The sequence below is a fragment of the Lactuca virosa genome, chromosome 5, assembly GCF_052849685.1.
Source record: "Lactuca virosa cultivar CGN04683 chromosome 5, Lactuca_virosa_CGN04683_v6, whole genome shotgun sequence".
NCBI lineage: Eukaryota > Viridiplantae > Streptophyta > Magnoliopsida > Asterales > Asteraceae > Lactuca > Lactuca virosa.
The window spans coordinates 269,192,041-269,205,538 of NC_136430.1; the positions used below are offsets into that span (position 1 = coordinate 269,192,041).

Sequence of the window (13,498 nt, forward strand, 5' to 3'; positions counted from 1 at the left end):
AAATCACCTCTAATAGGGTTACTAATAGAGCGACTTATGGCTGCTTTATGTGGTCAATACTGATTTCTGAGAGAGTATCAGATGAAGTCATAAGCAAGCATTTCAAGGCTTCTAATATTACCCAACTATACTGCACAAGTTGGCAGATAGGTTGAGTTGAGCAACAGAGCTCCTGCTCCTCACATGGGTGACTGATTCTGGGATACAGAATGCACAAAGAGTACCTACCCTATAATCTGTCCATCTCTAGCTTTATCTTGTGTATTTTATTTTTAATGGTGATTTAAAAACTGTTATGGAATTAGGAAAGTGAAAGGAAGATGATACTGATTTCTGCAGACATGCATCACCCACTGCTCTTCTTCAACAGCTGCAGATGAAGGAGGAAAAGTCAGAAACAAAAGCATCCAAGAGGCGGAAGGACTCTGAGACTTTCCCATTGAAAAATAGTTCGTTTTCTTAACAGATCACTCTTCAAGTCAACACAACACAGATTGAAATGTTCACTGCTGACAGCTTCAATTCAAGATGCTTACTCAATTGAAAGAAGCAATCTGATTCTGGTACCAAACAAAACAATATTCTTTTTAAGTTTATTAAGCAGGCTGCTTCCTTCATCTCAGGAACCACCAAGACCAAAGCAGGAGGACCAAGAATCTGCATGCTTCATGGGAAAGGGGCAGATTTGGAAAATCTGCAGTCGCAGGTAAAATCCATCCTAGAGAAAGCACTAAAGCTTTTTCATCATATTACTTATCTATTTCCTTCCCTCTCATAAAGGAAGGACCTCAGCCACAGTAATAACTCTATTCAAAAGATTAAAAAAGGGTGTCCTACAACTACAAGGCAAGGAAGGTGATGCCCATGCTTGAACCTCAAACCTCTCTTACAGATTACCAACCTTGCAATAACATCTTCCTGCGTTCTTATTCATCTAAGATCACTCTTTACAAGGTTTTTTTTTACAATTTCATTGAGTAAGAATGTGAGAACTGAAAAATCATAAGAGCGGTCTTAGGTTCAAGCATGGGCATCACCTTCCTTGCTTTGTCTATGAACATTGTGATTTATCTACGCCTTGTTGGCCATGGGGATGATTATGGGTATGTGGAATATACCCTTTACAATTCTAGAGAGTTTAATCCACTAAAGAATATATGGTCTGAGATTAAAAAAAATAATAATAAATAAATAAAATAAAGTTGAGCTACTACTGACAAAATGTAAGTCTCATGAATGAAATTCAGCAGTAACAAAACTGCTTCTTCCACAAAAGATCAGGACAAGATGTGAAAGCCGGCTTCACATGCTGCCAAAAAACATCCAGAAACCATAAAATCAGATGGAATTAGTCCAAAAATATACAACAAGCACAAATAATTTTTTATCTTTATCTACATATTATTAATTAATGTTTAATAGTAGAAATTTATGAATTTTCCTAGCAAGATGATTTAAATCTAGACATCATCCAAGTTTCATATACCCTAACTTTAATGCATAAGTGTTTGGTTGGATGGAATGGAATGGTGAAGATATTGAAAAGGCAAGATTATTACATTCCATGACCCTGTATCTGTATCTGTATGGTTGGCCTATAGGATACATGCAATTTTATGATTAATGAACTTTAATTACAAAAAAAATAAGTATAATGAAACATCAATTTTCTAGGTTTATTTCTAAACAAGCGCAAATGAAATTATTAAAAAAGATTTATCACACAAAAAATGGGTTATATTGCATACAGCACCTGATAGTGGGGATCCAAATGATAAAACCACAACACTTTATCAAAAACGGGAAGATAATAAATAATTCATCAGTTAACATCACTAGGTAACATCTCAGATTATATTTATAGCAACAAAAAAAAAACACTTTCTAATGACCATGCAATGCAAACCTGCATGTTGTCCAAAACTGACATGTCATCTGGTCCACGGAGGTATCTACAAAAGCATTTAATTAACACATATAATAATTGCATAATAGGATTCAAGATTAACAAGTACATAACATACAAGAATCGCATGAAAACATAAACAAGAATGCTCTCACCAGTTTAAGTTTTAAACCACAAATAGACAGCAGAAAATGACTCATTTAAACTTGCTAGTTTACCTTGCTGAACTTGTGGGCGTAAAAACTTCAGTGGCTTTGGGACTGAAGTCATAGAGCTGGTTGATGTCCGAATTTCTTGCCTACAACCAAATAATAAATACTGTTAGTCTAAGTGACAACTTGTGCTGCAATTTGCAAAAAAACTTATATCACTAAAGCATGCATAAAACCACTTCAAGGAACAAGAAAATAAAGAATTGCAAAAACATGCCCACATCTACACTCAAGAATCCCTCTTCAATCAAAATTTAAATGGAACAATCTAGATAAGAAGAATGAAGGAGTCCCTTCATGTAACATTTATAGAGCCAATATCCCAAACCATTGAACATAAATGAAAGAGTTTTCTCCAACTCCATTCCCAGAACTGTGTATTGCAACATGATGCACTTCAACAAACTCTCACATCTTATAAAAGATTATGACCCACAATTACAAACCTTCCAGAACCTATGAAAAGATCATTAGTAACATTTCTACAATTACAACGGTCTGATTGCCACTCGGTTAACCTAACTCAAACAAAAGAGAATCTGTCCACCAACACTTCTAGAACCTACTTACAAAACATCCAGTCTGAACAAATAATAAGCCATTCAGGCATCATTACATCAATAACACTGGAACAGTTTGCTGAGATTAGATCAAACTATGCATGAAAAGAACAGAAAAAAATGATGTATGAAACGCCTCATCATTCAGCTCCACTGGGAATTCAGAACAGATCTCAACAAATCTGAACCGACAATGCTAGCAAATAAACAATCCACGAAGTGCGCCCTTTTAATTAAAGAAGAAAAAACAAAAAAAAAGCATCATAGATACAAAATATTAGTACCTCATGCTCTCGAGAGCAACCTTCTGTAACCCTTGATCCGCATCCTGAACCCTCTCAACATACATCTCTAATTGCTGCATCAACGCCAAATCCTCCTCCGACTATAACAATTAAAAGAAAAGAATAAGAAATTTTCAATACATAAATAGATGGATAAAATAATTGAGCACTTACAAGATCTTCATCTTTCTTATCATCTTTCTTCTTAGGATCTTTCAATGGGACCTTCAAAGTCGCTTCTTCTCGGTTAATTAGCTCTACTAGTTCATGTTTAAGGGATGAAAGATGAGACTGCAGCTCCGATCTTAGGGTTTCAAAGGGGTCAAAGGTTCGTAGATCGGAGATGTAGGATTCCGAGTCGAAATCAGGGCTGAGGAATGAGGAAAGAGAAAGCACACAGAAAGTGTGTTTGTGTGTGTTTTCGGATAAGGAGAAACAAAAAAACAGTTATGTTTCTCTTTTGTTCTCTCGGCTAGATAGAGATATCGACATCAAAGAGAGGATTCAGAGAGGAATTTACAGAAAGCGCAGAGAGAGCGGTGAAATAAGATCTAATGGTCGTTGAACTCTCGGAATCAAGCCCTGCGACTTCTGATCAACACAAGGAAGACGATGTTATTGAGAGGGAGGCTTGTTGTGCGAGACAGATCACAAAGAAGATCTGATGGTCGTTAAACCAGACCTAGGGCTTGTAAACTTGAGAATCTGTGGCGGTCTCCGTCGAGGTAAGATTAGCCCAAGCTCGCCGGCTAAAAGAGATGAGTCGAGATCGTTGGTAGATGAGGTGAGCCAAGGTAGCAAACGTTGCAGAGAGCACTCCCATCTTGAAAAGAACCCTAGAATGATCCCTTCGATTTTTTTGATAAAATAAATAGTCCGTAGGCGCGTTCAAGAATTATAAAGCGACATACTTACACGACACGCATTTTATGATGGGTGCCCTACGTGTTTTTATTTTTATTTTTTTCTGACACAAATTATAGGGCACGCAAAAATTCGCGTCATAAATCCTTCAAAATTTTGGAGAGATGACATTATTTTTACGTCACACACTTTTGCGTATCGTAAATTCGTGTGCGTCATAAATTGCGTGTCATTAAAGGCCTTTTTTCTAGTAGTGCAGACGGCGGAAAACGTCTGGGGGCTTGTGCATGACTTCATCTTGTAATATCATCACAATGTATATAACTTAAGTAAGACAACACCATCATCATAAATATCAAAATACAACTAGCATTGTTTACATCAAGTACAGTATCATAAATTACATATCCAAAATATTCAATGTATGATGATAACAAAATATAACAAATTCCACACTTCTTGCTGACCTTTCCGTTTAACGATTCCCTGAGAATACAAGTTATTTTGAAAACGTCAACATATATAATGTTGGTGAGTTCATAAGCATGTTTGAATGAAAAGTTTTGTAATGTTAATAAAACACCAGAAAATCTGATTTTTTCTGAAAAATAGTTTGAACGTGATGTGTCAAAATCAAGTATTAATGCATGTGTGTTTTCTGTTTTTGTAATGTATATAAAATGTAATCTAAATAAAAATACTGTATTTTCTGTAGTAAGTAAAAGGTATTGTTTAGCTGTGTATCTCCCCAGAAAATCCTACATTTTCTACTTATAAAAGTGTTGTGGTCTCAACCCTAAGACCGAATACCCGTGTATGTATGTATTCGTATCAACAAGATTTTATAAATGTTTCATAAAATTATGTAGGAGAGGATCTCTAAGTGAGCCGTTTTAACCATACTTGATTATGACGAATTCGCTTGTCATGGCGCTTTCAGGCGCCGACTTGATTAAGGTAAGATTTGTCACCCTAGACTGGCCTAGTCTAGCTGTAGCGAACAGCTCAGGTATGGGGTGTCACCCCGTATAGATCTATAGACAAACTCTCGCTCTCCCTCCAGGAGACTCTGGTTATAACTACAGGCTACGATTGTACACTCGAGAGGTGTCAACCCATGTCTCACTAGCATCCTTAACTGTGTTTACGCGAATATCTTATTATGTTATATCTAATGTTTCCGTGTACGTTTTTACGTTTGAAAAGTCCAACGAGTATGTATATGAATGTACGAGGCCCAACAAACCTGTAGAAGGACCACTAGGGCCCAATAAACATGTAATGTATAGTTCAGGCCCAATAAGCATGTAAATGGACCACCAAGGCCCAATAAACATGTAATGTATAGTTCGGGCCCAATAAGCATGTAAATGGACCACTAAGGCCCAATAAACATGTAATGTATAATTCAGCCCAATAAGCATGTAAATTGACCACTAAGACCCAATAAACATGTAATGTATAATTCAGGCCCAATAAGCATGTAAATAGACCACTAAGGCCCAATAAACATGTAAATGGACCACTAAGGCCCAATAGCATGAATTATAATAGTATTAGGCCCTATAAACATGTAATCGATGAATTTATTTCGTTTGTTGTTACGTTATTTGTTTAAGCTTGATTGTTTCCTAAAATAGCATAAAAAGTCCACTTTGTGAAATGATGATAGTTTTGGCCCATTAAGCCTAAAATTTACAATTTAGGCATACTTTTGATAAAATTGACATTTTTGGTCCCTTAATACCAAAAGTTTACATTTGTGGGCTTATTTCAAATAAAATGACATTTTTTAGCCCACTATTGTTAAAAATAGCATTTTCGACTCAATATCATGAAAATTGACATTTTCGGCCCATTATTGATAAAAATGACATTTTCGGCCCAATTTTTGTGAAAATAACATTTTAGGCCCAAATTCAAATAAAGTGACAATTTCAGCCCATAAAAACCTAAAATTTCATTTTTGGCCCAAATTTGTGTAAAATGACAATTTTCCATAAAAACCATAAATTTACAAATTTAAGCCCAAAGAAACCGTGAAGGCCCATTATACAAAATTTAACACTTTTGGCCCTTTTTAAAACCATAATGTCATAAAAACCCATTTTTATACAAAAATGACTCTTTTGGTCCTTGAGAAACCGTGAATATCATAAAAGGCTTCATCTTTATGTTTCCTTGTCAAAAATGGACCTTTTTCAAGATTTTGTTTAGTTTTTCAACATTCTTAACTTGTTTAGCACTTTTATCTTATGGTAAGTTGTATAAAGTGTTGTAGTTTCCGAATATTGTCAAGATCTATTAAGTTCTTCACATAATCACAACATATAACTTAGAAAACACACATAAACATGCACAAATACATAGATCTAGCACATAGCAACTTGTATCCTCCCCCAAAACATAGAAAAACCGAAAATCAAGAGGTATGAACTCACTTTGAGGTTTGGATTCAGTTTTTGGTGAAGATGTGAGAAGATCCCAACCCTAGCAAGCTCCTTGAGATGGTTTTCGAACTCTATGAAGTTCAAGAGTATAGACCATGAAATTATATGTGTTAAGAAAATATTTTTGATGAAATCTAAAAGTTAAACCATAGATTCAAGTAAGAACTTACCAAGGATGATGATCTTGATGAAAAACCTCTTGAAAATACACACAAAATCTCGAAAACTTAGAGGAGGAAAGAGGAGTTATTGAGAGAGTTCTTGAGAGATTTTTGAAGGAGAGTGGATATGGTGAGGGGTGAGGGGTTCGGTCGAGAGTAGAAGAAGAGAGAAGGAGAGAGGATTGAAGTGATGTGTGCATGGAAATCCACCATGCAAAAGTGAGGTGTCAAGTGCAAAAAAAATCCCTTTTTTTTTTATTACTCATATATATATATATATATATATATATATATATATATATATATATATATATATGTGTGTGTGTGTGTGTGTATATATATATATATATATATATATATGTGTGTGTGTGTGTGTGTGTGTATATATATATATATATATATATATATATATATATATATATATATATATATATATATATATTTCTATTGGGCCGAGAATTTGGGCTAAAAGAGGTGAGAATAGTTTTAGGCCCATTCTTGGCTTTGTTCGAATTTTATGAAGCCCAATAATATTTTTCGGCCCATTGGGCCCTTATGAGGGTTCACGACCCAATGAAGCCCAATTACAAGGGTTCACGGCCCATTAGGGCAAATGAAATCATTTATGGCCCAACAAGGCCCATTAGATATAAGATGCATTATTCTAGGCTCACATGGCCCAAATGCTAAAATCTTATGAATGTGTGTCCAATTAGAGCCCAATTAGGGTTCCTTGACCCAAATAGTCAAATTGAAAAGTTTATTGGTCCATTAGGCCCAATAAGAGGATCCTAGTCCATATTAACTTAGGCTAGAATTTCTAGGGTTTTCAAACCATATGAGATGTGTTGTATTAGGTTTTGAACTTAATTCAAGAGTTTGGATTCAATAGATAGTTCTTGATTGAGCACAGAGTATGATTATCACTTAGAGTACATATCTTACAATAGTTGAATGTTTACATGAGAATAGAATTTCCTAGCTAAAATGCTAGTTGTGACACTTTGTATCTTATTGTGCTAATCGAATTTCGCGTTGATATCCGCTGCATCTTTCGCTCTCCCCTCAACCTCCTCCGCATGCCTTGCAGCTCGCTTCGCTTTGTCACGTCCGACCGGTTGTCGTGGTGGTGATATCTCCTCGATAACATCCGGGATGTCATCGGTGTCGGCGTTTAGGGCGATGTGAGTCCGTGCGTCCGATACGTCGACCAAGCTCGAGTTTCGCGACCTTTTGGAATGAAGCTCCGATGATGGAGGATTTTGAGTCCACCTTGGATCCGCTTGCAATAACTACCAACATTTCTCAAACTCGAATACGTGTCCCATTTCGACCCGATATTGTTCTTTTGCAGATTTGAACAAATCGAAGTCGTTTGTTCCGCTTTGTTGTTGCGCTTGAATCCGGTTGTAAATGCCGTTGAATTTTGTGCACCGCTTAGTTATCATACTCAAATTGCTAATTAGCATGTTGTTGTTGCGATATGGTTGTTTATTCATCAAAGGTGAAATTTTTCGAGCACCGCCCCCAATAAGCACCTTTCTTCATACCGTTCCCCCGATTGCCGTCTTTTGAAGTAGTACACCATGCCGCTGTCAACGCGCACTCCTCCTCCGGTGTCCACCATTGTGGAACTTCCCCGCTTTCCTGTTCAATCGGGACCGTTTTTTCCTTCCCTTTTCTTTTCCCTCTCCCTTTCGATTTTCCTCTCCTACTACCTCCCGCTTCTACTTCAACCGTTTGTTGTGTTGGAGGTGGTGGTTGTGTTGTTGGCATCGAAGCGAAAGTCGTGAAAATATTTTGTTGTAAATTTGGGTTTTGCCCAAAATGGTTTTGTTGAACGTATGGTGAGCTAGGAAATTGTATAGGTGGTGAAGCGGGACTAAAAGCGGCTCCTTGGTACGGGATTTGTGGTGATGCTTGAGACAACAAAAGGTTGAAATAACTTTCGTAACCCGCAAATCCAATAGGCGAATTTTGATTTGGTTGTGTGTTTGAGTTTGACGATTGAGGGATGTTTGGGTTTTGATCCATTTTTTTTTGTTGAGAGAAAGTTTATAAAATATAGAAAGAAATGAGAGAAAGATGTGAAAATTTTGGTTAAATCGAGGTAGTATTTATATAAAAGGTAAAAAAGTTAAATTTTTTTTTATTGTTTTGACCGTTGACAACGGCTAGAAAAGAGGGGCAACATTCAAATTTTTACTCGTTGGTGTAGGTTGTAACGACAACGATATGCCCCCTCGACGAGAAGCAATGAGATAAGGGGGCGGTGTACAACGAGATGCAACGCCTTTTTTTTATCGTCCACCTCAGCCACAACGAGCACGAGATGTGCCCACAACGTATCCTCTAAGAGTCAAAATATCAAAGCCTTTTGTTGCGGATATGTTTTCTTCAATCCAAACTTTCACACCTTCTGGTATCCATGTTATAGATTTTAGGTAGTTTATAAAAATATTAAAACCTGAAACGTACGTTATTTTTTGTATTGTTCAAATTAAAACAAAAATTCACCGTTTTAACTGTGTTTTATACAAGATACATGTCGCTTACATAATTTTAGTTATACATACTAATTTTTATTAACTTTATTTCTAATGTTTAAAAACTATAAATTAAATTATATTTGTTTTGATAAAGAAGAAAAGGAGCTTGCTACTATGACCATCTTTCAATCTTTAGGGAAATAACTTTCACATATTTAGTCGTCATTTATGTTTGAAACTAATTAAAGCTCAAACATTATTATTTTTTTGAATTATGAGGAGGACATCCATCCCTTTGTTACATATCAAAAACAAGTCCGTATCATATCTTGTTCCAACCTTTTGATTAGAACAAAAAATGCAGTTTTTGTCCCATGGCCTTGGTTTCAAACTCTAGAACATAGTACAACATAAAATTTTCCTATCCTATTTTACATAACAAACGGAGCCTCAAGAACGAGTATTCTCCCCTTTAATCATGATAGACTGAAATGGAACCCTTTTTATGTCCACAAATGTTGAATAATCAGTGTCCATGGGTTGTTTCCATGGTTCACCATCCATCTGCATGAAACCTTCTTCCCACATTCCACCTCTTATCTCAAATCTAATTGCTGCTGCCTGAGCAAAAAGTTGCAGGTGGAAACCATGAAAGAAAAGATCGCCCTAATGTTTCTTGATTAGAAAAACGGTTTTTTTACCTGTGCAATGTGTTTTGCTGATATTAAGTCGACCATAACGAATGATGCATGCCATCCTTGTTTAAATCCGAAAATTTCCAATAGACCATCGTCTGAATTAGCCTCCACAAAACCTTTCTGTATTCAAAAAAGATGCAAACACTAAATGAGGTTCCCTCATTATTTCTATTGCTAAAATTTAGGGAAGTAACAACGAATTTACCTTTTCTAGATACTCGGGCTTCAAGTTACCCCATGGATTCCTTCCACTTGCATAGCTATGAAGATTCAAAGCGACTATGGACCTAATACTGCTCAAATATGTCGACGCATAAGTCATATATAAGTAAAAAGATCGGAAGTGGTGCATGGTGTTCATTTTTTTTTCTTCAAATAATTGATCGTTTGAGCTTCCATGAAATAACTTTACCTAGATGGAAGAGGAATCAGCTCCCATGTTGGGCTGTTTAACCTTTTAATATGCATCCTTAAAATGTTGTTTAGTCCCCTGCCAAAGTAAGCAACTATATGCATTTTCCAGTTGTTCTTTTACAAAGAAAGTACAATTTACAACGTTTAATTCACCAATTGTTCCCACATTTTAGTCTTTTAATTAGGTTTAAATTTTATCAAGTAAGATCACTAAATTAATATTACAAAACTACCTCAAGCTCGGGTCGGTCATACAAGGCGTGAAAAACCATCCTTGTTTGGCACTATATCCGGAGTAAATTATCTGTCACAAGAAAGATAGTTCGAAAATCTAATATATATACAAGTTTTCAAATATAGAAGTTTTAAACTTCTAATTTATATCCTTCAAATTTCATCAAAAAAATATGAGAGGAATGAAAATATCTTCATGAAGGATGGAAATGTATAAGAAACCAACTTAAATTCCAACCTTGTTTGCAATACGACCTTTTGCAAGATACGGTTTCTCATTCCGTAGATTATGGAAACCGTAAGCCACTTGGGCGTCCATTCCTGTAGGCATCACGTAAGATGTAAAAGATTTAGTTCTTAACTTATGGGACTGAATGTCACATCATTATTTAGAATACCACGTCATCAGTTAGTTACTTAATTCTTTGCTTGTATTTTATATATATAAATATAGCTCTTATAAGAGCCCAATTCACCCCCGTGCTATCACAGTCATGAAAAATATGCATAATACTTGACCATTTTAGATCTCTTTTAGTCCAAATACTAAAATAATTGGTTTCTATATGATATTGAAGGATTTTTTTCGATGCTAAAAACAAAACAAAAAGAATACCTATGCTAAAATAATTGTAGAAGACTCCTTGGTAGCAAGAAACTTTCTCAGGCAATTCCCCGTCAATATCTAAATCCTGGAAACAAACCCATGAAAGTTATACTCTTACGTAAGGGATACATACATACAAACACACACACACACAACTAGCTAGATTTCGAACCTGATCAAGAGCGACCACTTCAGTTTTTTTCAATGCGTGTGGGGTTTCCAATTCTTCACCAGCCGGCATTGATATTAAAAGCTCCCAACTGAAATGACATCAACATCAAACGCAATGTACATTAATCAATCCACGTATATATGATCACTCAAAGCAGTTATACGTACTCTTATAGACTACTCCAATAACATCTCAATTATCAGTTAAAGATTATGGTAAAAGTAATCAATGGACAATATATATATTTAAGCTTTATAAGTTATTAATTACAACTCACCTATCAAGACAGCCAAGTGGAGCATGAAGGGCCCTGTCAAGGGTCCTCTTTATGGCTGTTTTCCATTTAAAAGGAAACGAACCACCCTGTATATATAAGTTGAACAACATTTCAAGAAATCAAAGAGGGTTAAAAAAAATTGGGATTTAGTTCATTAAGAACATGATAAACATTACCCATCCAAAACTCCTAGACAAGTCGTTTCCTGTGCCAAGAGGAATAATTGCTGTTGGTGGGACCGGATCACGACCCTGTTTGTGAAGCTCACCGAGGCACCCAAGGACCCAACCAACTGTCCCATCACCTCCTGCTACCTATCAAATTATAAGATATTACGAGCATATATATTTGTATAGAATGTAAGTTGAGATTATGGAAAAAGGTTGATGAGGATGATATGTACCACAATCCTTAATCTTTCACGAGTTTCTTTGGCACAAGTGTCTCCAAGAGATGCAAAGTTTTCCAAACAAGCCAATCCGTATTGAACAAATTCATGAGGTTTTATATTTTGAAGATCAAGAACCTATCACCGATAAAACACAAAAATCTAGTTTTAAGTAGCTGAAATTTTGTATAAAGATAAAGAATCTTGAAAATTATAATCTTGCATCCGAAAAACAAGTAGCAATCTTGATCTATTAAGTCCCATTTGCTAGGTGGACATGACAATGTCTATGAGATAAAAATTGCAAATTTTTTTTATCACATCAAGAGATGTGGATTCAAATGCGACACAAATTTGCTTTCAATCTCTTATTTGTGCAAAAGACGTAAATGTTTCTTCAAGTCTATTATTTGTTTCATGTTACTTCCCATTAACATTAACAATGGTTTAACTTTTGAACATTATATTTGGTTTCTCTTTGGGCACTAACATTGTTTAATTTTGCAAAAAATGTCAGACAAAAATTATACTTTTAAATATCCAGGGCTTTTGTACAAAGTGTGGAAATGTAAATGCAAAAGCAACCATCATTGTTCTTAAATTTAGTCTTTTGTTTGACATTTTGCACGACAAAGTACAAAAGTCCCCATAAACATATTGCTTAGAACCCTCATAAGTGATACCCCATTTTCTTGAATTCAATTCTTTTTTTTTTGTAATTAATGTGTCAATGCTCAGTTGAAGATCAAAGAACTGTTGAATGGCATAATGCCCGAAACTGATATTAAGAACATTGTACACTGAAAAGTACAGATTGTTTATGGTATATAGAGACGAATAAATGAAATAGTTAACCAACATAGAAATTAACATAAAACATGCATATGAAAATGTAACAATGATAAAGAAGAAATAAATAATACCTGCTCTTCGCCCATGAGATCCGGCAACTTGGATAAAAGATCAGAGCCATGGCGGCCACCGCTCTTGGAATTAACAAAAACAACCAAAGGCGATTCAGGGGCGACGGGGGGAGGATTATCACCACCATCATCGGAAAAGTCAGCGAGCTTGTTAGCATCGAAATGGTGTTTTCCGGCATTGATGTTTTTAGCCTTAATGGCGTCACTGATCGCAAGACGTAAATACTCAGGCATCCTGATCTTCTGCCTCAATTTATCTTTAGAAACTTTCATTCCCGACAAAGAACAACTCCTGATCGATTTTATCACCTTTGACTTACTGGAGCTTTTATTCATCGTGGGCTCCGGCCCCGATGAGGCCATTTTCTTTTAATAGACTCAAACCTCCGATCTTTTAATGCAAGGCCCCGAAATCTTCGACCTTTCAACCTCAAGATTATCGAAAACAATGAATATAGTAGGTAGAAAATTGAGATCCACGTTTGGTTTCTAGATAGATAGAATTTGTGTGGAAAATATGGCCGGCGTGTAGGTGGTGAAGGTCGTTTTACGAAGTCCGGCGGAGGTGTTCCGTTTAAAAATTTGTTCTTTCTTTTGATTATTTTTTAGTGCTTTCGATTCACGTCCATAATATGATGTGTGTCGCTGGATTATTTGGCAGGTGCTTTTGTTTTAGAATTTAGATATTGGTCAAGTTTTTTTAATTCGGGGATATTGCGAGGGTATTCTAGGGTTTTGATAATAGTAAACGACAAACAAAAATTGCAATATGTTTTTCTTGTTTAATGAATTAGTTTTGATTTAAAAAATATATATAATTCACATGTTTTATACCTGATAGAAAAAACATCATAAATGG

General features: G+C 35.6%; 1 protein-coding gene across 1 annotated transcript; it reads right to left on the minus strand.

Annotated features, from left to right (window-relative positions):
* Nucleotides 1-9,292: 9,292 nt before the first annotated feature.
* Nucleotides 9,293-13,260, minus strand: LOC145116132 (diacylglycerol kinase 4-like). Its single transcript, XM_079052487.1, has 12 exons — nucleotides 12,640-13,260; nucleotides 11,732-11,854; nucleotides 11,505-11,642; nucleotides 11,329-11,414; nucleotides 11,052-11,139; nucleotides 10,889-10,964; nucleotides 10,511-10,593; nucleotides 10,272-10,342; nucleotides 10,037-10,114; nucleotides 9,830-9,917; nucleotides 9,628-9,744; nucleotides 9,293-9,547 (listed from the first exon to the last, which is right to left on the minus strand). The coding sequence occupies exons 1-12, from the start codon at nucleotides 13,000-13,002 to the stop codon at nucleotides 9,377-9,379; spliced, it is 1,482 nt and encodes a 493-aa protein (XP_078908613.1). The 5' UTR covers nucleotides 13,003-13,260; the 3' UTR covers nucleotides 9,293-9,376.
* Nucleotides 13,261-13,498: the final 238 nt, after the last annotated feature.